This window comes from Balaenoptera acutorostrata, chromosome 12 (assembly GCF_949987535.1).
Source record: "Balaenoptera acutorostrata chromosome 12, mBalAcu1.1, whole genome shotgun sequence".
Taxonomy (NCBI): domain Eukaryota; kingdom Metazoa; phylum Chordata; class Mammalia; order Artiodactyla; family Balaenopteridae; genus Balaenoptera; species Balaenoptera acutorostrata.
The window spans coordinates 31,357,593-31,383,488 of NC_080075.1; the positions used below are offsets into that span (position 1 = coordinate 31,357,593).

General features: G+C 33.7%; 1 protein-coding gene across 3 annotated transcripts in view; it reads left to right on the plus strand.

The window, feature by feature from the left end:
* EXOC6B (exocyst complex component 6B) overlaps positions 1 to 25,896 on the plus strand; it is a 731,430-nt gene that overhangs the window by 275,407 nt on the left and 430,127 nt on the right. For all 3 annotated transcript variants that reach the window (XM_007175516.2, XM_007175518.2, XM_057558141.1), the window contains exons 7-8: positions 1,033 to 1,209; positions 22,351 to 22,419. In XM_007175516.2, coding sequence (XP_007175578.1) covers positions 1,033 to 1,209; positions 22,351 to 22,419 — 246 coding nt within the window. The remainder of the gene's footprint in view (positions 1 to 1,032; positions 1,210 to 22,350; positions 22,420 to 25,896) is intronic.

Below are 25,896 nucleotides of genomic sequence, written 5' to 3' on the forward strand. Positions count from 1 at the left end.
GCTGGGTTAAACCATATTAAAGAAGTTTCCTTAAAATAGGACTTCTCCCAGTTTCTATTCTGTTAATGTGCATCGTATATCTACAAGAAGGCTTGTATAACATGCAGTGTTTCCCGTTTATTTGACCACAGAACTCTTTTTTTGGGGAAACATTTTCGGCATGCTTTGAGGGACTGTTGGTATAGTGGGAAGATCACTAATACGGAATTTAGGAGATCACACTTTGGGCTTCTGATTTATCACTTACTAGCCTTGTAGCTTCAAACAAATCCTTTGTCTTCTAGCCTATTTCCTGAGTGGTGACTAAGGTCCCTTCCAGCTCTAATACTTTGGTTTAGCTTCTTTTGTTGAGTCTGTACAGTCACACTTTCTACCTCTTTGGATCTATGGAAACCACACCATCATTTGAGTCTATTTTGTTAACTTGAGGGAATTATACTTTTCTATAAAAGTTTAGAAAAAGAAATGCTTAAAACTGTTTTCCACAGACTAAGCTCATGAAATCCTGTTGAATTCATTAGTTCAGATTATTAAGATATTTCATTCTCCTGATTAAAATTTATTGGTTTCTTGTATCCACATACGTGTTTCTAAGAGTCCCCTAAGCTTAAAGGCTCCTGTCCCTCTTCTCCCAACCACAGTGGTTCTAGTATAGCACTTATCTTTCAAGAGATAAATATTCAGTCATTTGCACTAATCTCTTGGCTACTTAGGTACAGATCAGTAGATTTCTTTTTTGTGATGACTTAGTGTTTGTATTTGAAAAGTCTCATGATAATATTGACTGATTATCTTTTTTTCTATGGAAACTGGGAGAACGAATAAAGATTGGGTAGCTCCAGGGTTAAAAATCTATACATTAATATGTTTGGTTTTATTTCTGGCACTAAAACTTTATGTATTAAGGCATTTTGTTGTGTTTTTTTTAAGATACCAATTAGTTCAAAATTAGAAGTTCTTTGAATGCTTAATTAAGTTCTGTTTCTTTTGTTTCTTTTTTTGTTTATTTGTGTGTGTGTGTTTCTATCCTAGGCCCAACAACAAAGAAACCTGGATAACATCATCTTGCAACAACCCAGAATAGGTAGCAAGAGAAAACCTAAGAAAGATGCGTATACAATTTTTGATACAGAGATAGGAAGCACTAGCCCCAAGTCTGAACAGGATTCAGGAATTCTGGATGTTGAAGATGAGGAAGATGATGAAGAGGTAACTAACATTTGAACCGGGGAAGTGAACCTGTTGTTACATTTCAATATGGTATGTTTGAGATGTGATGAAGAATTTATCCATATAACATAGCTTGTGTTATCTTCTGGATATTAAATATCATTTTAAATACAAATGTTCCCTGATTTAAGGAAACCGAAGATGTACTAAGATATCTTAGATTCTAATTCTTTAGACTTTAAATATACTCATCGATTTTTTTTTTTTTTTTAAGTTTCAGGGTTTGTTGATTGTATACTGACTGGGTACTACATTAAGGGAAGAGTAGAGTTTACCTGACTTAGAGAAAGAGATCTATTGATAGATGATCTCCACTGAAGCTGGAACAAAGTTACTTCAGACAAATAAAAGATGTTACTTTAAACAGTAGGAGTAAACAGAGATTTCTTAGGCTTGAGAAATGGTTCAGATTGAAATTGTAAAAAGGTTCCAGAAAGTTGAGAACACATTTCTGGAGGAAATAAATGTATGAGTGATTCTAGGGTATCTGGGAATTTTGTGATATATCCCTAACCTCTTAGTTCTGTGACACTTTCAGGTAAAGAATAAGATTAAGTGGCTTAACTAGTACATTTTTTTATATGCTTCTTTGTTGTTGGAAATATATTTAATGTGTTTTTAAAAATAAAACTACTATGACATTTGAGATTTCCAGTTAAAATATTTTTGAACTACTTATCATTTGCATAAACTGGATCAGTTTTTTGTGAGTATAGTGGTTAGGCACATGAGCTTTGCAGACTTACAGACTGCATTCAGATATTGGTTTTGCCATTTTATTTTATTGTACTGTAAAAATTGTCATTAATGATCATATTATTTACTTTTCAAATGCTCACTGACATGTGCAAGGAACCATTTACTCCTGTTCTCAGTAACCTGTTTTATCTTTAAGTATTTGTCTCCTTTTCATTGTTTCATTTCTCCAGATAAAACTGGGTGCAGTGTTTCTTCTCCATCATTGTTCTTTGTTATGCCCTTACTAACCTTCTTACTCTCCTCTCCATGCCAAAACTACAGCCCCAAACTTTTCACTGTCTAACTTTGTAATCTTACGGTAATCTTGATCCCCTGAATACTTTTTTAGCATTCTCTCTTGCCTGGAATGACTGGTATGGTTGGATATGGATCCACCCTGGAGATCAGATTGTCAGGGATTAGACCCATCACAGATGACAAATTACAGTAATAGTACAAAAAAACATCAGGATCAAGATAAGTCCAGTTAACATTTTAAACTTACATTTTGGGTGCCCATTAAGGAAATTAAATTCTATCAGGCACTATGGCTTAAGGAAACAGAAGTTAAACATTGTCTGTGCCCCTGGATAATACACACCCCAAAGAGATGGTTATGTGATAAGATGAAAGTATGAAACGTATACAGTTCTCATATATTAGTGAGAACCTTCTGGATATGAGCTACTGTTTATCATTAGCTCACTGAAGATCCTGGGCAAGTCCTTTTTAATTTTTGTGCCATGTTTCTTCATTGTTTTGTCTTCTGAGGTCCAAAGAGGATGAAGAAAGTATGACTAGTAAAACGTGTTGGGATCCTTCATAAAGGAAATATTGTAAGAATGTACTTGGAAGTTAACATTTTAAAATGGTTCTGTATCCCAAATCAAACAGAATTCGTATTAGAGATTTGCTGATTGAGCTCTTACAACAAGAATTCAGCACTTTGCTGTCATCTAATGGCATCCTATCTTAAAAAAAAAATCCTACCTTATATTTATTTACTTCTCAGTTTGAATCTTCTTCAAGTGCACATTCTTAATCTCAAACCTCATGTAGAGAATTATTTATTTAGATGTCTCCAAACTGGTTTCTTGGCATAGTTCTTGCATGGTGTGAATAAATTCTTCAGATAAGGTCTTCCGTGACCCACTGTGACGTTCTGACCTTCATTCTTGTCATTCTTCAACAGACCTCATTGAGAGTAGCGTGAATAGTTTTTGAAATATTTTGACTTTTAAACTGTGCCATAGAATCTAGTAGTTCTTAATCTATTTGGAGGTCATTATATTCCTGTGAGAGTTTGATAAAAAACATGGAGCCTTTACCCGGTAAAATCTATGTATATTCACTCACAAAAAGTTCTGCATGAAATTTCAGGGAATTTGTGAAACTCATGTTGCCCTTAGGACCTGAGTTAAGAACCATGTTGTAGAGAAAGTGCTTCTTGAACTTAAATGTGCATAGGAATCACCTTGAAATCATATTTAAATGCAGATTCTGATTCTGCAGGTTGGGGGGCGAATCTGAGAATCTACATTTTTAACAAGCCCCCAGGTAAGGATGGTGCTTCTGGACCCTGGGCACACTTTGCGTTGCAAGGCTGTAGTGGACCATGAGGAAGCATTTTTAGTACATAAAGCAAACAAACTCATGAATGTTTAGGTGTCCTATTGCTTTTTCATTAATATGTCCTAACATTTTTCCAGCAATGAATACAGTACTTGAAGAGAAAGTTATATTTTGTCTTCTAAAATCTGTTGCTTGTAATAGATTACCTGCATTATTTTTTATGAAATTTTATGATTCTGATTTAATATACTTACGTTTAGGTATTTTTTTCATTCTCTGAAGAACTTTTTGCCCTTTCCTGTGCTTTTAATGGAAGTGTACTTAATACATTCTTTGAGCCAAGTGACATTTGTACATTATTTACTATGTTTTTAGTTTGATAATACTTAATAGTAGACCATAGAATGAGATGGGTAAGGAAAACCAAACACCTAGACAGTAGCTTTGCACATAGTAAACAGATAATTAGTATATTGTTAAACTGAAATAAAGTTTGTGCCAGAGATGGGAAAAACTTAATAGCCTGGGGAACTGAAGATGAAGTCATAGAAGTGAATTGTCATCTTGGATAAAAAACTGACTACATGTTGAGCTGACTGACAGAGTCAGTCTCTTGATTGCTGAGAAGTGTTGCAGGAAAACTATTCCCCTGTAAATTCTCTTCCTATTTGTATTTTATTTTTGTCTAAACTAATGAAAGGGTCGCCTTAGTTAAGGTAAGTTTTTTTTTAACTTGTCTTATATTAGAGTTGAACTATATAAACTGCTGATATTTGACCATTTTTGATCAACAACTTAATTCAATTGGTTTTCAGTGAAAATATGGATGATTTGGGGAATTTTAAAAAATTATATAAGTTTCAAGTATACAACATTATAATTTGAGATCTGTATATACTACAGAGTGATCACTCACCAAATGGTCACATCTGTCACCATACAATTGACCCCCTTAATGCCTTGCACCCGTCCCCCAGCCCCCTTCCCCTCTGTTAACCACCAATCTATTCCCTGTAACTGTTTGTTTTTGTTTTATTTATTTGTTTTGTTTTGTTTTAGATTCCACATATGAATGAAATCATACAGTATTTGTCTTTTTACTTCTGACTTATTTCACTTAGCATAATACCCTCAGTTCCATCCATATCATCCCAGATGGCAAGATTTCATTCTTTTTATCTAGCTGCATAGTATCATTGTGGATATATCTGTATCTCTAGATCTGTATCTATACCTTTATCTATACCTATATGCCACGTCTTTTTTATCCATTCATCCATTGATGGACACTTAGTTTTTTCCCCTGTCTTGGCTATTATAAATAATGTTCCAGTGAACATAGGGGTGCATATATCTTTCTGAATTAGTGTTTTCATATTCTTTGTATATATACCCAGAAGTGGAATAGCTGGATAATATGGTAGTTCTATTCTTAACTTTTTGAGGAATCTCTGTACTGTTTTCCATAGTGGCTACACCAGTTTACAATCCCACTAACAGTATGCGAGGGTTCCCTTTTCTCCATGTCCTCTCCAACACTTGTTATTTCTTAACTTTTTGTTAAAGCCATTCTAACAGGTGTGAGGTGGTTACACCTCTTATTGTGGTTTTCATTTGCATTTCTCTAGTAATTAGTGATCTTGAACATCTTTTTATGTGATTTTTGGCCATCTGTATGTCTTCTTTAGTAAATTGTCTATTCAGATCATTTTCCCATTTTTTAATAGGGCTGTTTGTTTTTTTGTTGTTGAGCTGTATGAGTTCTCTATGTATTTTAGATATTAACCCCTTATTGGATATACGATTTGCAAATATTTTCTCCCATTCAGTAGGTTGCCTTTTTTGTTTTAATGATTATTTCCTTTGCTGTGCAGAAGCTTTTTAGTTTGATATAGTGCCATTTGTTTATTTTTGCTTTTTTTTCCCTTGCTTTTGGAGTCAGATCCAAAAACATCACTAAACAGAAGTCAGTGAGATTACCACCTATGTTTTCTTCCAGGAATTTTATAGTTTCAAGTCTTATATTCAAGTCTTTAAACCGTTTTGAGCTAATTTTTGTGTATGGTATAAGATAATGGTTCAGTTTCCTTCTTTTGTCTGTAGCTGTCCAATTTTCCCAATACCACTTATTGAAGAGACTGTCCTTTCTCCATTGTATGTTCTTTGCTCCTTCATCATAAATTAATTGTCCACATATGTGTGGATTTTTTTTCTGGGCTCTTAATTATGTTCCATTGATCTGTGTGTCTGCTTTGGGGCCAGTACCATTCTGTTTTGATTACTATATCTGTGTAGTATAGTTTGAAATCAGGATCATGGTATCTCTGGCTTTGTTGTTTTTCAAGATTGTTTGGGCTATTTGGGATTTTTTGTGGTTCCATACAAATTTTAGAATTATTTTTTCTAGTTCTGTAAAATATTCCATTGGAATTTTGATAGGGATTGCATTGAATCTGTAGATTGTTTTGGGTATGATGAACATTTTAACAATATTAACTCTTCTAATCCGTGAGCATGGAATGTTTTTTCACTTATTTGTGTCTTCTTTAATTTCTTTCATCAGTCTTAGAGTTTTCAGTGTATAGGCCTTTTACCTCCTTGGTTAAATTTATTCCTAGGTATTTTATTCTTTTTGATGTAATTGTAACTTGGATTGTTTTCTTAATTTCTCTTTCTGATATTTCAATACTATTGTACAAGAAATGCCATAGATTTCTGCATATTGATTTTGTATCCTGGAACTTTGCTGAATTCATTGATTAGTTCTCATGTTTTTTCGGTGGAGTCTTTAGGGGTTTCTATATATAGTGTCATGTCATCTGCAAACAGTAACAGTCTTACCTCTTTTTTTTTTTCTAATTTGGATGCCTTTTATTTCTTTTCCTTGCCTAATTGCTGTGGCTACGGTTTTGAATACTTTTTTGAGTATAAGTGGTGAGAGTGGGCATCCTTGTTTTATTTCTGATCTTAGAGGGAAAGCTTTCAGCTTTTCACTGTTAACTGTGGTGTTAGCTGTGGGTCTGTCATACATCACCTTTATTATGTTGAAGTATATTCCCTCTATACCCACTTTGAGAGTTTTTATTGTAAATGAATCTTGAATTTTAAAAGCTTTTTCTGCATCTACTGAGATAGTCATATGATTTTTATCCTTCATTTTGCTAATGTGGTATATCACATCAATTGATTTGTGGATGTTGAACTATCCTTGATCCCTGGAGTAAATCCCACTTGATTGTGGTGTATAATCCTTTTAATGTATTGTCGAATTCAGTTTGCTAATATGTTGTTGAGGTTTTTACCTCTATGTCCATAAGAGATATTGGCCTGTAGTTTTCTTTTTGGTGTTGTCCTTGTCTAGTTTTGGAATCAGGGTAATGCTGGCCTCCTAAAAAGTGTTTGGAAGCATTCCCTCCTATTCATTTTTTTGGAGGAGTTTGAGAAGGATAGGTATTAAATCTATTTTGAATATTTGGGATGATTCACCAGTGAAGCCATCTGGTCTAGGCCTTTTGTTTGCTGGGAGGTTTTTGATTACTGATTCAGTCTCCTTACTAATAAGCAGTCTATTTAACATTTCTATTTTCTCATGATTTAATCTTGGTAGACTGTATGTTTTTAGGAATTTATCTGTTTCTTCTAGGTTGTCCAATTTGTTGGCATATTATTGTTCATAGTATTCTCTTATCATCCTTTGTATTTTTGTGGTATCAGTTTTAACTTCTCTTTCATTTCTGATTTTATTTGAGCCCTCTCACTTTTTTTCTTGCTTAGTCTAAAAGCTTGTCAATTTTGTTTATCTTGTTAAAGAACCAGCTCTTAGTTTCTTTGATCTTTTCTATTGTCTTTTTAGTCTCTATTTCATTTATTTCTGCACTGATCTTATTATTTTCTTCCTTCTACTAACTTTGGGCTTTGTTTGTTCTTCTTTTTTTAGTTCCTTAAAGTTTTGTAAAGTTAGATTTCTCTTGTTTCTTGAAGTAGTCCTGTGTTGCTGTTGACTTCCTTCTAAGAACTATATTTGCTGCACCCCACAGATTTTAGTATGTAATATTTCTGTTTTCACTTGTCTCTACATATTTTTTTGATTTCACTTTTGATTTTGTCAGTGACCCACTGGTTGTTTAGTAGCATGTTGTTTAATTTCCACATTTTTGTGGGGTTTTTTTTTTTCAGTTTTCCTCTTGTAATTGATTTCTATTTTCATAGCTTTGTGGCCAGAAAAGATGCTTAATATGATTTTGGTCGTCTTAAATTTATTGAGACTTGATTTTTGGCCTAACAAGTGATTTATCCTGGAGAATGTTCCATGTGCACTTGAGAAGAATGTGTATTCTGCTGCTTTTAGATGGAGTATTCTGTATAAATCTATTAATTACATCAGATCTAATATGTCATTTAAGGCTGATGTTTTCTTATTGATTTTCTGTCTGGATGGTGTATCTATTGCTATAAGTGGGGTGTCAATGTCTCCTACTATTATTGTATTGCTATTAATTTTCTCTTTAAGTTCGTTAATATTTGCTTTATATATTTTGGTACTCCTATGTTGGGTGCATACATATTTTAAGTGTTGTTTCCGTAGTGTAGTGGTTATCACATTTGCCTTGCACATATTTATAAACGTTATATATTCTTGCTGTATTAACCCCCTTATTGTTATGTAGTGCCTCTCTCTGTTTTTTATTACAGTCTTTGTTTTAGAGTCCATTTTGTCACATATGATTATAGCTATACCAGCTTTCTTTTCATTTCCATTTGCATGGAATGTGTTTTTCCATCCTTTTACATCCAGTCTGTTTATGTCCTTACTTATGAAGTGAGTCTTTTGTAGGCAGCATATAAATGGGTCTTGTTTTTTATTTTTGTTTTTTAATCCATTCAGCCACACTGTCTTTTGATTGGAGAATTTAGTCCATTTATGTTTAAAGTAATTATTGATAGGTAGGTACTTATTGCCATTCTGTGATTTGTTTTCTAGCTATTTTTATAGTTTCTCTGTTTCTTTTTTTCTCTTCCATTGTGGTTTGATGATTTTCTTTGTGCTTTGTTTAGATTCCTTTCTCATTTTCATTTGTGTATTTACTATAAGTTTTTTCTTTGTAGTTATCAGGTTCACATGTATCATCCCATGTATATAACAGTCTATTTTAAGTTGATAGCAACTTAAATTTGAGCACTTTCCACAATTCTACATTTTTTACTATCCCACTGCATTTTGTTTTTGATGTCACATTTAACATCTTTTTATTTTATGTTCCCTTAGCAAATTATTGTATTTTTAGCTAATTTTATTTCTTTTGTCTTTTAAAACTTCATGGTAGCATTATAAGTGATTGATGTGCTACCTTCTTATTTACCTTTTCCCGTGAGATTTTAATTTTCTTATGTCTTCTCCTTATTAATTAGTGCCTTTTTTTTTCAACTTAGGGAATTCCCTGTAACATTTCTTATAAGTCCACTTTAGTGGTGATAAACTTCTTTAGCTTTTGCTTATTTGGAAAAATCTTTCTTTCTCCTTTAATTCTGAATGATAACCTTGCTGGGTAGAGAATTATTGGTTGGAAAATTTTTCCTTTCAGTAATTTGAATATGTCATGCCATTCACTTATGGCCTGCAAAGTTTCTTCTGAGAAATCTGCTGAAAGCCTTATGAGGTTTTCTTTCTATGTAATAAGTTGCTTTTCTCTTATTGCTGTTAGGATTTTCTCCTAGTCCTTACTTTTACCATTTTAATTATAATGTGTCTTGGGGTGGTTCTCTTTGGTTTCACCTTACTTGGAACTCTTTTGGACCTGGATGTCTGTTTCCTTCCCCAGATTAGGGAAGTTTTCAGCTATTACTTTTTCAAATAATTTTTCTGACCCTTTCTCTTCTTTTTGCCTTCTGGGACTTCTATAATGTGAATGTTATTCTGCTTGATGTTGTCTCAGAGGTCCCTTAGGTATATTCACTTAAAAAAATTTTTTTTTTCTTTTTGCTGCTTTTTCTAGGTGATTTCCATGCTTTTCTTCCAGCTCATTGATTCATTCTTCTTCATCCAATCTGCTGTTGAACCCCTCAAGTGTATTTTTCAATTGAGTTATAACTGCTGTTTGGTACTTTCTTATATTTTCTGTCTTTTTGTTAAGGATATCACTGTGTTCATTCATTCCTCTCCTGAGTTTGGTGAGTATGTTTATGACCATTACTTTAAACTGTTTATCAGGTTGGTTGTTTATCTCCGTTTCTTTAAGGTCTTTTTCTGGGCATCTGTCTTATTTTTTGGTTTGGAATATGTTCCTTTGTCTCCTCATTTTGCCTGGCTCTCTGTGTTTGTCTATATGTATTAGGTGAAACAGCTGTCTCTCTCAGTCTTAAAGGAGTGTTCTTGTATAAGGTATGATCCTTGGGGCCTGGAAGCACAGTCTTCCCTGGCCACCAGAGCCAGGTGCTCAAGGGTTGTCCCTCATGTGGGCTGCACCTGCCCTCCAGCTGTGGCGGGACCTCAGCTGCTTTGTGGGGAGGATGGGGAGTGGTGCACTTGGCCGGCCTGGTTTTGATGTTGGAAATCTGTTTTGAATCTTTATGTCATACTGTGGTATATGCAGATGTTATTGCTTTTCTCTAAATGTCTAGACAGAACTTACAAAATATTTTTAGAAGTAGTGAACATTTTAGCTTGAGAATATATTAGATTTATCCAAAATATTATTTTTGAAATGTTGGAAGATATAGTACAAAGAACCATTTAAGGTGATATATTATTTGTGAGAAAGGGGACAATAATACCTACTAAGGGTAGGGTCGTTGTGAGGATTGACTGAAGTAATTTATATGATGCTTCTGTCATAGTGCTTGGCACATACAATGCTACCAGTATATAATAGTTACTATTATGGCATTCTGACTGTGTGCTTTTTTTGGAATAAAGGTGAAATATATCTTGATGTAGTTTTTGATGATGTATATTTACATGGAGTGGTGAATACAATCTACTATAAACAAAAAATCTACTGAAATAAAGCAGTATTGAGTAAGAAATAGCTTGAAGAAGCAGTACCTATGATTTCTTCTTTGTTTCTAGGTTACTTCAGAGCTTCTGTATTCTTAGAACACTTCATTGGTGTCATATTTCTGGCACATATCTCTCTTAATTTGTTTACATACTGTTAGTGAGCAGTGGTCACTATGTTATCCACAAAACTCTTAATAGAGTATGGATCAAATAAATGTTTGTTGAACAAATGATCCATGTCAGGTTTAACTCTTAAGATTTTGGTGTCTTTTTTGAAATATGTAATTAGCACGATGGAAGTGCTAATTTAAATACAAATGTCATGTGTTTAATATAAAGCCTTCCGAGATGTCTTTTTTTTTATATATATATTTTTAAATTTTATTTATTTATTTATGGCTGTGTTGGGTCTTCGTTTCTGTGCGAGGGATTTCTCCAGTTGCGGCAAGCGGGGGCCACTCTTCATCACGGTGCGCGGGCCTCTCACTATCGCGGCCTCTCTTGTTGCAGAGCACAGGCTCCAGACGCGCAGACTCAGTAATTGTGGCTCACGGGCTTAGTTGCTCCGCGGCATGTGGGATCTTGCCAGACCGGGGCTCGAACCTGTGTCCCCTGCATTGGCAGGCAGATTCTCAACCACTGCGCCACCAGGGAAGCCCCGAGATGTCTTTTTGATTATGGTACTTTACTAATTTTGAGGTAACAAGTTGTATTTGTTTGCTAGAGCTGCCATACCAGAATACCACAGGTTGCATGGCTTAAACAACAGAAATTTATTTTCTCATAGTTCTGGAGGGTGATACTCTCAAGATCAAATTGCCAGCAGGGTTGGTTTATCCTCAGGCCTTTCCTCTTGGCTTGCAAATGGCTACCTTCTTGCTGTGTCCTCACATGGCTTTTTCTCTGCTTGCACGCCCCAGGTGTGTCCTCCTCTTCTTATAGGGACATCTTATAGCCCTTCTTATAGGGCTTCAATATATGAATTTTGGGGGAGACACAATTCAGTCCATAACAAGGTGATTGTAAAAAAACACAAGATTTGTCTATAGAAAGTGTAAGTTCTGTTAGCTTTTGTGCTGTTGGAGGAAGTCCTATAATTTCTCTAAGCATCTCTTTTCTCACCTATAAAATAGTGACAATAATTAATTAATGTCAAATTGCTTATGTAAAATTGTGGTTATGATATTTGATCCAAATTTCAAATTGTTTATTGCAGAACTTTCTATTGACTGGAAAGTAACAAAATGAGGGTTATTTCTCAGCAAGTTAAAGTGAAATAAAAGATGCTGTTAGGACTTTAGAGTTTAAATTAGAGGTTGTATATTGGCAGCCCATGGGCCAGAAACAGCTTACAGAATGGTTGTTGGCTTATACAGTGCTTAAAAGTTTTAAAATTAGTTTCAAACTTTTAAAAGTTAGTTGAATTCATATAAAAAAGTCTATATTTCCAACCTAGTCTCTTTCTAAGCATGGTAGTAATATACTAGCTCTGAGCTGCAAGGTTGCTACAAAGGATGTGGTTTTTCCACTAAGCCACAATCCCGGTTGTGTCTGCACATTGGATATTGCCATTTATTATCATATTTGTGCAGTTGTTGAGGGAAATATTACTTTTACTGAGTGTGTATTAAAAAATGGCAAAATGGAAGATACACTGGCAGGACCACATGTTTGGGAAAAAAAGATGAGAATATACTCCATTGTAAAAATAAGTAGTAGTCCTAGATATTTCATACACAAAGTATTTCTGTTAAAAGAATACAGTTTAACGTGCTGGCCTGCTTTGCTGGTTCCCTGGACCCACTGACCCCTGTCTCCTTTGAGTTTTCCATTTCTATTCTTGATGAAAGCTGGTCTATTAAGGATAAATGTAGTCAAATGAAAAGTAGGTACCTATATTTATAACCAAATGGCAATAAAGACAATTGACAAAGTTGAATGAAAACATTATGACATGCTTAGATATTCTGTTTTGCTTTTCTTATTCCTAGTTTTTGATCTTTTGGGTCTGTCCATTGGCAAAAATTTATTATGGCTCTCATTGATTTAAGATCTTTAAAATTTTTTCATTTTCTGATAGTATAAAGTTCTCGTTTTGAAATTATTTGCCTTAATTATAAAAGTCTACTTGCCTTTTCAGGTCTTCTGGAATTTCTCCTTTATGTGCTCATTGCTTATTCAACTACCTCCTTCACTCTGTGCTAAGTTGCTAATAACCCCAACTAGGGAATGTACTCCCCCCCAACTCCCTGTCTAAAATACCAAATTCTACTTTTCCCTCAGGACTAGGTCAATCTCAGCTCTTCTGTAACATCCTCTGCTTACTTATTTATAAGAATTTTTAATTACAGTATAAGTGACATATAACATTATATTGGTTTTGGGTATACAATGTAATGATTTGATATTTCTGTGTATTGCAAAATGATCACCACAGTCAGTCTAGTTAATCTATCACCATACATAGCTGCAATTTTTTTTTTTTTTTTGGTGATGAGAACTTTTAAGATCTACTCTCTTAATAACTTTCAAGTATATAATACATTATTATTAACTATAGTTGCCATGCTGTACATTACATGCCATGACATTTATTTTATAATTGGAAATCTGTACCTTTTGACCCCTTTCACTCATCTTGCCCATCCCCAACTCCCACCTCTAGAGTAATATCCTCTTTTAAAAAGCTTTTTTAAAAGAAATTTTAAATCTTTAGAAAACTTACCAGAGTGGTAAGATGAACATACGTATACCTCCACTTAAATACTTATTAAATTTGGAGATTTTTCTCTCAAAAAATTGATTTTGAAAGTCAATTTTATTCTCCACCCTCTCCCACTGCCCCAGCTAAAGTTGAATCATTTGAAAGAAAGTGGCATATTTCATCCATCATATTTGAACTCTCAATACAGAAACTTCTAGTTTTCTGAGAATGACATCCTTCCACATAACCACAATACAGTGGTCACACTCAGGAATTTTAATTTTGATACAGCACTACCACTTAATATATAACTTGTATACAAATTTCCCCAGTTGTCCCCATAATGTCCCCGTAAGTTTTTTTTCTTTCATTTTTTTCTGCAACCACATCTAGACAAGTATCACACATTGCATTTAATTTTTACGTCTATTTATTCTCCTTTAATATCCCTTTATTTAGGTACATCTGGTGCGTCCTCATGATTAGATTCAGGTTAATCATTTTTGGCAGGAATATAACAAAAGTAGTATTATGTTCTTTTCAGTGCATCGTATCAGGATGTACACAATTGGTTAAGGTGGTGTCTACCAGATTTCTCCACTGTAAAGGTGCCTTTCCTCCTTTGTAATTAATAAGTGATCTAGGAGTGATACTTTTAGATCATGCAGCTATCCTGTTCCCTGTTTTTCACCTGTTTGTTTAGAATTCACTGATGGTGTTTTCCTGAATCATGTGTTACTGTGGTGATTATAAAATAGTGATTTTTCTATCTTTATCATTTCATTCACATTGATTAGTTGACATTATTCTATAAAGAACTTTACTTTTCTCCCTTTATTTTTTTTTTTGTGTCAGTGTTGTCGCATATATTCTTTTTTATATACAAGTGTTACAGTCCATTCTTGTCTTTCATTCTGATTCTCCAGTTGTTCCAAATTTGGCTAGTGGGAGTCTCATCCATTGTCCTCATCAATTTTTGAGCACTTCTTTTTTTTTCTGGCACAAGATATTCTTGGTCTACTCCAGGTTTTGCCCCAGCCCCCAGTATTATCTATTTTGTCAAAGAGTTCTTGTTCCTTTTACTGGACAGTGATATTTAGAAACTGAGATGTGGGCATTAGGTATGCTCTTTTTGTGGACAGAGTTAAGAAATACACATGCTATACCAACATAGGCATTTTTATAAATTGTGAGGTAAACCTGATGCTTCTAATTTAAACTTCATATCATAGTTCTTCCTCTTCTTCTATTCCATATTTGTGTCTCTGAGAATTCTGGTTCCCAGAGTATTAATATATTTACTCATTTGCCTAATCATATAACACAAAATAGTTTCAGAATTTCTATGCATGTGCCACTAAAAGCAGTAAACTTATTAAGTTCAAGATTTGTTTGCAGTTCTTCTCATCTTACAATACAGTGGAGCTATATAGTTCAGAGTATTTTGTTCAGATGTTTCTTGGCTATTTTATTTTCTCGTGTGTGATTGTTACCAAATTGATATATTCTTAGGTTCATTTGTTTCTTTTTGTGTTATCTTTGGGGTTCCCCATCCTTATTAATTTAATTTTTTTGACTATGTAAAATATGAACATGGTTCAAAAGGCAGAATTATGTAAGAAGATATGTTCAGTGAAATCCCATTTTCCTCTTTATCTCTCCCTTCCTGATCCTACCCATCCTTTGTAAGTAATCAGTATTTTGAGTTTGTGTGTGTTTGTGGTGTGTGTACTTACCCTTTCTCATACCTTACACAACATTAATAGCATCATACATATATATTTTTTGTACTTTGTTTTTTCACTTGAAAATATATCCTGAAAATAGTAATTTTCATATCAGTTCATAGAAATCATTCTCATTCTATTTTTACTGCCAAATTGTACTCTATTATTTGAATGAACCATAGTTTATTCAGCCAATTTCCTATATGTAGGCATTTAATGATTTCCAATCTTTTCCTATGAAAGTATAGTGTCTCTACTACATAGCTATTTGAATTAGCTTAACAAAATACTGACAAAATCAAGTACTGGCAGGGTGCTGAACAACTTAAATATTGCTGTGAAAATGCAAAATGGTACAGTCAGTTTGGAAAACAGCCTGTTAGTGTATTATAAAGGTGAACATACACTTACCATATGACCCCAGCGGTCTCACTCCTAGGAATTTACCCATTATATTCACACAATAACCTCTACCTGAATGTTTATAGTAACTTTATTCATACATTGCCAGAAAGTAGAAGCAACCCAAGTGTCCTCCAATGAGTGAAGGGATAAATGAACCGTGGTCTATCCATAATTAGAGTATCACTCTGAAATAAAAAGAAGTGAACTATAGATACATGAAACAACATAAATGAATCTCAAATGCATTATGCTAAATGAAAGAAGCAAGATTCAAAGGCTACATATGGTATGAGTCTATTTATATGACATTCTTGAAAAAGCAAAACTCTAGGGACATAAAATGGATCAGTGTTTGTCAAGGGCTGAGCATTAGGGAACAATTTGACTACAAAGGGGCATGAGGGAAATTTTGGGGGTGGTGGAACCCTTTTTTAAAATCTAGATTGTGATAGTGATTACAGGACTGTATGGATTTTTTAGAACATACAGAGTTGTTCTCTAGAAAGGATGGATTTTACTGTATGTAAAACACCTTAAAACTTAAAAAATGTTTCATAATAAACCACAAAACCTGAGAATTGTTTTCCATATAGATGGAGATGTTTCTTCAGGGTAGGTTTCTAGATTGTTGATTCAAGGGGTAAATGCATATGTAGTTTTGTTAGATAATGTCAAATTCTGCTCCATAGAGGTTGTAACATTTTCTATACGTACCCCCTACCAGCAATGTATGAGGTGCCTATTTTCTTATAGCTTCCTTAAGAGACCATTTTGTTAAGTTATTGAATTTTTCCAGTTGCATAAATGAGAAATGGTATAGTTTGAATTTGCATTCCTTTTACTGTGGGTGAAATGTAGTATCTGATAAGTTTGAGGGCTATTTGTATCTTTTTTCCCCAATAAACTGTCTGCTCCTGTTTTTTGCCCATTTTTTTCTAATGATTTTGGGTTTTTTTCCCTTCAATTTTTATGATTTCCTTATATATTAGGGATATTAGTTCTTTATCTATAATATTATAATATTTTCTTCTACCTACTTTTGACCACCTTAACTTTTTCTTCTCTTAGAACTTTTATATTTAATACCATATTCGTGCTAAATTTCCTTTTTGCCTAATAGTTTAGAGTTTCTTAGCATATAGTAGACCATTGTTAAATAAGGACCAATTGAATTTTTATTTCCGAAGTGTTCAGGTTCAAGCAGAGAATTCTTGAGGGACCCTCATTTAATTTTGGCCACAGGGTTTTTTGCAATGTCTCAGTAAGGAGAAATGCTGATATTTTTCCTGATTTCTTCTGTTTAGTGCAAGTACTTGAGTAAATTAAGTGGTAATCTACCGAGGGATTTCTCAGGAAGAATTCTAATAATTTGTGAGAAGCTCAATAGAAAAATACTGTACTTTTTAGGCTAGGGCTCTGGTCAGGGTGTTCTTATATGTTTAAAAGCTTAGAAAATTTTTTATACTTTAGCCAATTATAGTCACTTAGAATCCTATGCCTTCTATTTTGTGGGTCTGTGGTGTTTAGTCCAGCTTTATTAAAGCTTATGGACAAATGAATTCTACCCTTCTTTTCTCTGAAATTTGGAAGTCAAGTAGTTCAGAAAAGCACACTGGTAAAAAATGTTTGATGGGTATTTCCTGGCTTCCAAACATAATATGGGCAGTCAAATTTGATCATCTGAATTCAGAGGCAATGCCCCTTTAGCTAATCATTTGTTGTTTTCTCCTTTGAGAAAAATGCCTGGTGCATTTTAATGACTTGAGATCCAACTAATTTTCAGAGATAGGCACCAAGTCCCTAGATTCATTTACCAACACCAAGAAACCAAAATATCAAAATACTGTTTTAAGTGGTAATTAAAAGTATTTTCAAGATGGAGAATGATTCAAATAATTAGTGAGAAACATATCTAAATTCCTTGCAAACTTCTATCATACTCTTTTTGGAAGATCCACCTACTTTACAAGGGTTCGTAAGAGAAAAATAAATGGCCTGTGTGTGTGTGTGTGTGTGTGTGTGTGTGTGTGTGTGTGTCTGTATCTCCTGGGGCAGCTGTGTGAACAACAGAACTAGAGCACCCTAATCCATTTCTGTTTTCATGTACTGTCTTTATCAGCAGCCTAGGTAAATCTCTCTTAGTACATTTGCTACTCCTCTTGAATGGAAGGAGACAAGCGATGGTTTCTTGTACTCTATTCCCCTTTTCTAATGATGTGCTTACCCAGTAGTAAAGCAGGTAGATTTACCAGGTTGTTACCTACAGATACTCTTTCTCCCTGCCTCCCTTCACTAGTGAGCCTTTAAAGGTAGTGGAAAGAACTAACTTCTAACTCCTTTTTTTTGGAAAATAAATATTAAATGAGTGTATCTGTTAAAACCTGAATGTCATTATTTATTTTAAAATCAACATCTCCTTTTTTTAAAAACATTAAAAACATTTTCCTTATCATATATGAGACGAACTTACCCACTAACCTTTCCATTTTCAGAAACTTCCTTTGACTTGAACTAAGATGTATTAGAAAAGAAGAAAAACATATAAAAATCAGATCCTGATGTTTTGCAAGAATTTTCATAATCAGAAATACTCATGTTTCCTTTCTTCTTGACATCTAATATTCCCATTTCTCCTCTGAATCTTTATATCTTCTCTAATGTATATTGTGTACAGAGGTTCAAAAGACTGTTTTTTTCAGGGTGCTTTTCATTAATTCTATCTATAAATGTACTTTTCTTACTTTGCAATGTCCTCTGTCCGGACTCTTTTTGCCATCTATTTAGTGGCATTATGTGATAGCTAGTGTATTGATGGATATAATGCTATTTAACAGCAAATAGTCTATAGACAATAATTAGGGAGTATTTCTTTGACTGAAGCTGTTAATATTTATCATAGGAATATAAGGTTGAAACAGACAGATTAGCCATATATATTGGTATCTAACAGTACACGATCTCTAGTGGGTATGTGAATGTTTAATTGTTGAACGTAGTTGTTGCCTCCATGACATCTGCCTATGGATGTTGTAAGACAGTCACCTGTAAATTCTTTTAACAGCTTATTATTATCTGTTATTTTAAAATATATCAAAGTTCTTTTAATTTATATAATATTATAATATGCTCTCAGGCATATATTTCTTAGGTACATAATCTAAAATTTTACCTGCTATTTGCTCCTCCCTGAAAATAAAGAGGTTTGAGCTGGCAGAAGGCGCTCCATTCAGAAACTATATAGGGAATTAGGCAGCTGCTGTCCTTGGTGATGAAATCATTTCATGTGAATTCTTAAGGAAAACAACTAGTTAAAAAAGCGGGATAATCTTAAGTATATTGTTTGTGGCTACTGTTGGTATGAAGATAGATCTATTTGAACTAGAAAAATACAGACTCCAGTATCTTAATGTCTTGAGTTCCTGACTGCCATGCAGAGGAAATGTTTAACTATTTTAATCATGTTTCTGTATCTCAGAAAGAAAGCCCTTATGAGAGGAAATGACAACGTCCTACCACAAAGTTATCTCTTATCAGTTATAGTCTCAGTCGATAATGATTTGTCAAACTTGGACATGTGTAAAATGCAAGGGCTGTGTTATTTACTTTGGAAAGGAAAAATTAGATGAAGCTGATAAAGACGGAGTCATGGCTTTTGTTAGGAGACAGAAACCATTAGAGGCAGTCATTGTTAGCTTAGGAAAGTGTCCTTGGACCCCTCCCTCTGCCCCAGCTGAAACCTAAACCTGCTTGGATCATTCTTTGCAACTTGAGGGGAGGCAGGGGCAATGGAGGAGAAGAAGAATGAAGACAGCTCTGACAGAGATTTAGCATTTTTTAAATAGGGAGCAAAATGTGGACCTTGAAATAGACTATTTATGTGAGTCAGGAAACATTGCCTTTTGTTCTAGTACTCCTTCCCCACTCCCATTTATTTAGGTTTTTGAAAGTTCATTTCTTATCCTTTCAAACGTGTAGCATTCCTTCACGTACAGTGTATGTTGCTCTCCTCCTTCCACCTTTCTGAAGATGTAAGTGATTCTTTTTCATTAGTGGAAGCAGAGAAAACACATCTAGCTCAAAGCAACATGAGTCAGTGCATGCTTTACATACCTTTCTTCTCACAGCACTCTTCTGGGTTCCTCACAGTGTTCCTAGTGTTCCTCACAGAAGGGAGCATGGAGGAAAAATGATTTCTAAACAGTAGGCTATTTGGAGGGTGGAAATAAAGTTTGCCCCATTCTGCTCCTTCTTGTCTAGATTTCTGTGTACCACTTTCAAAGCAGGAAAGCATGTGCTTAGGAGAACTTAACTGGATTATGATTTCAGAGGCTAAGAAATAGCAGAGCCAGTACTTCCAGGTCAGAGTACTTTAAACAGTTTGAAGCTGAATATGATGATGTCAAGACAGCCTCATAGAGAATAGGTTTGATAAATATTTGGTGGAGATGACAGGAAAAGCCTTTGTCTCCTCTCTAATTATATTTATTTTTTATTTGGCCCAGATAAACCAGTCTTCTCAGAACATTAGTAAAGGGCTCCATTAGGTTATTTGTCACAGATTTCTGGGGAAACTGTCCCCTAACGTGGATGTTCATTCTGTAAGGATGGGTCTGACTTGTGAAAGGGCCAAGGCTCTGTCTGAGCAATGGTTAGAAGCAGTTTCCTTTTGAATGAAACCATGGCTCTGAGTTCAAAGCAAAACAAAATAAATAAACTGCATGAAGAAGAGCATATAAACAAAGTTGTGATGAAATTTTTTATTTAAAATTAGGTGAAGTTTTCTTAAACTTTTTAAAAGTATATATTTCTAAAAAATAACTTTATAATCGTTAATTCTAAATAAAGGTGAAGAGTTTCATTTTCTATACAGATCAAAAAAAATTTTTTTATGCATTTCTTTCTTGTCTTTTTTTCATATGCACATGTAATTTTTAGGTAATTTAAATACTATTGTAAATATAATTTTATGGAAATTTTCTATTGTTTCTTCTTTTGAGATTGTTTTTCACTTAGCTCTAGTTTTCACTAGTAGGCTCTGGTTTTCTGGAAAAATAAAATAAATTTCCTTGAAATCTCCACTTCAAAGAGGAGCGACTGTAAATGTGCTTTAATGTTGTGGTCATTTCAAATAAGAATGCCTGAAATGATCACCTGCTGCCTCTTTTTGTGTTAAGATGAAAATGAGTTTCCATTGTACTCTTAAAGTTAGAAATTTTACATGCTTTTTAGTCATACTTTTCTTTACCTACATGGTGCCCATCTGTCCGTAAAATGTCTTTCTCAGTAATTTGGCAATGCTCACTAACTTTTTCTTTCTCTTTTTTCTTTTTGGCCGCACCACGCGGCATGTGGGATCTTAGTTCCCCGACCAGGGATCGAACCCACGCCCCCTCCATTGGAAGCGTGGAGTCTTAACCACTGGACCGCCAGGGAAGTCCAATGCTTACTAACTTTTCTAAATGCCTTTTTTTTTTTAAAGGGAAACTATGCTTTGGCCATGGTGTAGGATCTTAAGCACCTTATCATCTTTGGATTCACAAAAAGTTTGTTTTGAGTGCTTATAGAGTGTATACTGTATAGAGTGAGGTTCCCAAACACAGAGATTTAATCTCTACTCTCATGGATGCAAAGCAAATGAACAGAATAGTCAATAAACTTGAACCAATATATAGAGAGGTGTGATGGTTTTGGAGGGAAAAGAAAGTAGGTATTGTACTGTTGAATTGCAGAATGAGTAGGTTTCATTAGGAACAGCATCTTGATGAAGAATCTGTTCCCTAAAGAAGATATGAGGCTTACTTTATGAAGTAAAAGAAACTGACCTTGTAATCATCAATCAGCCCAACCCAATTTAGATGTGCCTGCTGCCTATATTCTGATGAATGATACAGTCACTAGTGTTACAGTAAAAACTTCAGCTAGGTCTTTATTTTGACTACTGTATTTCTTTATGTAATTTTGTCTTTTCTTTTTTGTTTTAGTTTGTTTAATATTTGCTTTCAGTGTTTCCTTTTATTCTTGTTAAATTTCTATGGGTCAACTGGATAGTTTTTTTTTTTCAGATGAGGAAATTGAGGTCAAAGTAAAGTGTGACTTATTCATCGTCACGATTGTAACAAATCAGTTTTAGCACTGTGACTATACTGCAGTTCTTACCTGATGTTTTTTGTTTTACTTTCTCTTTTGATGTCTAGGATTAATCTGTATGCATTGTTCATATTACAATTTGTTGCTATTACTCTAGGTTTGGTTTTCCATTCATTATCTTATTTTTAAAAATATAGGGACTTCCCTGGTGGCACAGTGGTTAAGACTCCGAGCTCCCAATGCAGGGGGCCCGGGTTCAATCCCTGGCCAGGGAACTAGATCCCACATGCATGCCGCAACTAAGGAGCCAGCGAGCCATAGCTAAGGAGTCTGCGAACCACAACTAAGGAGCCCGCCAGCTGCAACTAAGACCTGGCACAACTAACTAACTAACTAACTAACTAAATAAAATTAAAAAAAAACTCATCTCCCCCTCTTCCTGGCATAATTCTGTATTTTGATTGCATGCTGACTTAAATATTCACTGATTCTTATGCCCTTCAGAAGTTGCCTGGCAGGCCATTCAAGTGGCAAGTTTTGTCTTTGACCACTGAAACTTAGTTTTTTTATGTAGAGTACCATGTATCTAAGAAGACAAAGTCAAGTTAGCAAAGTCACATTTCCACCTTTTTCTTTTCCTTCTTTTTCCTGCAGCCTCCAAATGTGTCTCTAAAAGCAGATGCAGGACCAGTGACACCTGTTTCTGTTCTGTGTCCCAACCTTGGTGATATCCTCATTGTTTATTAATGCCATGGCTGAAATGCCAAAAGTAGGTTTCTGGAAGCATACTTTTTTTTTTTTTTTTTTTAGCACTTGAGTATTAAAAATGAGTGCAGTTGCTCTTAATAGCCTTGTTTGAATATTTTATGACAATCTTGGTTGTTTTGCAGGTACCTGGGGCCCAAGATTTGGTTGATTTCTCTCCTGTTTATCGATGTCTACACATATATTCTGTCCTGGTGAGTCTTTATCTGGCTCTGCCTAATAAAAATCTATATTGAATTCAAAACTCTGCATTCTCATATTTGATAGTTTTTCTGTTTAGTATTAAGAGTAAGGAATAAGAAACTGTTATTTAAGGAGTATCAATTATTAACAAAATAATTCTTTCTTTTCTTCTTGAATCTTTTATTTATATTTGCCATGTGATACGCTATAGCTAGTAATGTTAATTTCTATCAGTCATCAACAGATTATTAGATTATACCTAGAAATAGTGACGCACAAATTCAGATTTCTATTCTTAATTTAATAATGTAGTTATTTATATAGCAATAGCCTATCTTTACATATTAAAATAATATTTATAAAAACTGTTTGCTTTATCATTCCTGATAATTCTTCCTTTGTCATGTAACACATATGGAAAGAGGAACCTCTCTGGGGAGAAATGTTATGGGTATTAATGGTATTCTAAGAAAGGCTCTTTCTCCTTCTTGGTAGTACACCTACATGCAGACACACAGATACATACAGTCAATAAAAAAATTAAACTATGAAGCTAAAGTATCATCAAAGACAAATTGATGAGAGAAGTCCATTATTGATATATTTTATAACAAAGTTCAGTGAAACTTCTATCATGTTGTTTTTAGTATATTTGAATATGTCTTATTGCCCAGTGTGTTATCCATTTTCTTTCCTCATATATTTACCATAGTGTCACTTAGTCATTACTCCAGATGGTTTGGGTGGACTTTATGGCCTGAAGTATTTTTGGTGATCTCCAGTAGTTTGAGAAAAGAACTGATAGTTTCTTCTCCTCTCCTCTCCTTCCTCCTCCCACTTCTCCTTGCTTTCTGCTTCCCTCTTTCCCTCTCCCTCTTTTCTCACTCTCTATTCCTTCTCTCCATTTATCATTCTTGCTATATAAAAATGAAGCAAGATATAGATAAAATTGTATCAAGGCATCTAAAATAAGTCACAGTTTCTTTTCAATATCACATACAGAGAATTAAATAAATTATATACATCTTGGTTTGTGACACACCCTTTTCATCATTTCATACAAGGCCCCTGTTGTATTTTATTTTATCATGTTTTTTCCATTCATCCCATGTCCATAAGCTATTTGTCTTTCATCCCCAAGTATACTAACTCTAATATGTTTAATATATGATCATGGTTGTGTTTGTGTCCTTGAAAAATATATAGTGACTTGTATATGTATTTGTTTGTAACTTATTCAGATAGTATTGTGTTATGGACCTAGTTCTATTTCTTATATCTTTTGCTTAGCGCTATTTTTAATATCTGTCCTCCTTATAGTCTGTATATCTAGTTCATTGCCTCCCACTTAAACGTGATAGTTAATTGATGGTTTGTATTTACTGTATTTAATTATCTATTACTTTAGTGATAACACTTAAATTGCCTATAATATTTTGCTGTAACAAATAGTACCCTCTTATGGACTGGTGTATACGTTTCTATGTTTTCTATACCTAGGCATGAAATTCTTGGGTTATAAGGTATATGTATCAATATAATATTTAATTTCACCAGTTTCTAATTTCTGCTAACCTGATGGATATTGATATCATTTTAATTTGCATTTCTCTGATTACTGGTAACATTATGCTTCTCTCTATAGACTTACTAATCATTTAAGATTTTTCTTCTCTGAATGGCCTACTTTTAGTCTTTGTTCAGTTTTTTTAATTGGATTTCTTGTTTTTGTCTTTTCTGTTTGCTGGAAAGAGACATGTCAGAAATTCTTCCAATATTGTAGATATTAACAGTTTAAGATATTACAGATATCTTTTTTCCAGTTTGCCACCAGATTCTAAACTATGTCTGTGTTATCTTTTGTGAAACAGAACTCTTTGATTTTAATATAATCAAGTCAATCAGTATTAACCTTATAATCTGTACTTTTTGATTCTTGTTTTTAAAAACATCCCTCTCTCTTTCAAGGTCATAGAGCATTCCTCTTCCATTACCTTTAACATTTTATCATTCACATTTTGATTTTGATCCATCTTGTTTTCACTGCTGTATGTATAGGTATGAGGTAGGGGTCCAACTCAGTTGTTTTCTATGTGATGAATTCAGTTTTATTAATCCCATCTATTACATAATCTGTACATCACTCAGTAATTCCTGGTAGTACATCTGGCATACACTAAATATTCATATTTATGTGAATCTGTTTCTCAGCTCTATAGTTTGTTATATTTGGTTTTGTAATATATCTACATATATAGTAAAAGAAGTACCTTCTCATTTTTCCTCTTTTAAATTGCTTTCACTATTTATAGAACTTTATTTTTCCATATATATTTTATAGTCAGTTTGAGTTTATAAGAAAAAATTTCTTAGAATATTTGTTTGAATCAATTGAATTTATAGATAAGTTTTGGGAAGAAGTGACCACTTTGTAATGGTAAGTTATCCCATTTGTGGAAGAATAAGATCTACTTTAAAGTTATTTAATTAAGATTTTTTTCTATGTTAATAGTCTTGGGCATTTTTTTTTAAGTTAACAACAAAATGCTGATAGTTTTTGTTGCTATTTCCTACTTTATTTTCTAGTATTATTGCTGATATTGAGAAACACTTGATTTTTGTAAGTTAACCTATATCTGGCAACCTGCTCAACTCTTTTGCTAGTTATTGTAGTTTGTCTTTTTGGTTTATGATAGGTTTTCTGTGTAGTTGATCATAATAAATTCAGATATTGACTTTGTTTCTTTTCTTCCTAGCCATATATCTCTTCGTTCTTATTGTGCTGTTGTATTGACCAGGATCATCATTACTTTGTTGTTTAGTAAAGTGATAGTGGACATCCTTCTCTGTTTGCTAATTTCAAAGAGAAAGTATCTAAAGTTTCTCCATTAACTTGATGTTTGCAATAGGATTTTGGTAAATATTCTTTATCTAGTTATTACTAGACTTCTTATAATTTTTTATAAAACCATAAATGAGTACTGAATTTTATTGAATTTGTTTTCCAAATATACTGATATAATGCTATGGTTTTTATCCTTTAATTCATGAAGGTGATGAATTTCATTGATAGATATTTCTGATATTAAACAATCCTTGCATTCCTTAGATAAATCCAACTTGATGAGGATGTATTACTACCTTTTTTTTTTAACACCCTGTGGAATTCAACTGCTTTTTGTTTGTTTATTTTATTTTTAATCTTTTAATCTGTTTCTGTTTATGGCCATAGTTTTCTTTTCTTTTCTTTTCTTCTCTCTTTTTTTTTTTTTGCATTGTCTTTATGTGGTTTGTAAGTCAGTGTTATTTAAACCTCATTAGAATTGTTGAACATTCTTCCCTTTTTTCTATTTTATAAGATGATTTGTATAAGATAGAAGTTATCTATTTATTGAAAGTTGAGTAGAAATCACATATGCAGTAATACGTGTTTTTCCTTTGCCATGTACTTCCCTCTCCTTTCTCCCTTATTGTCTTGCTTCCATGCT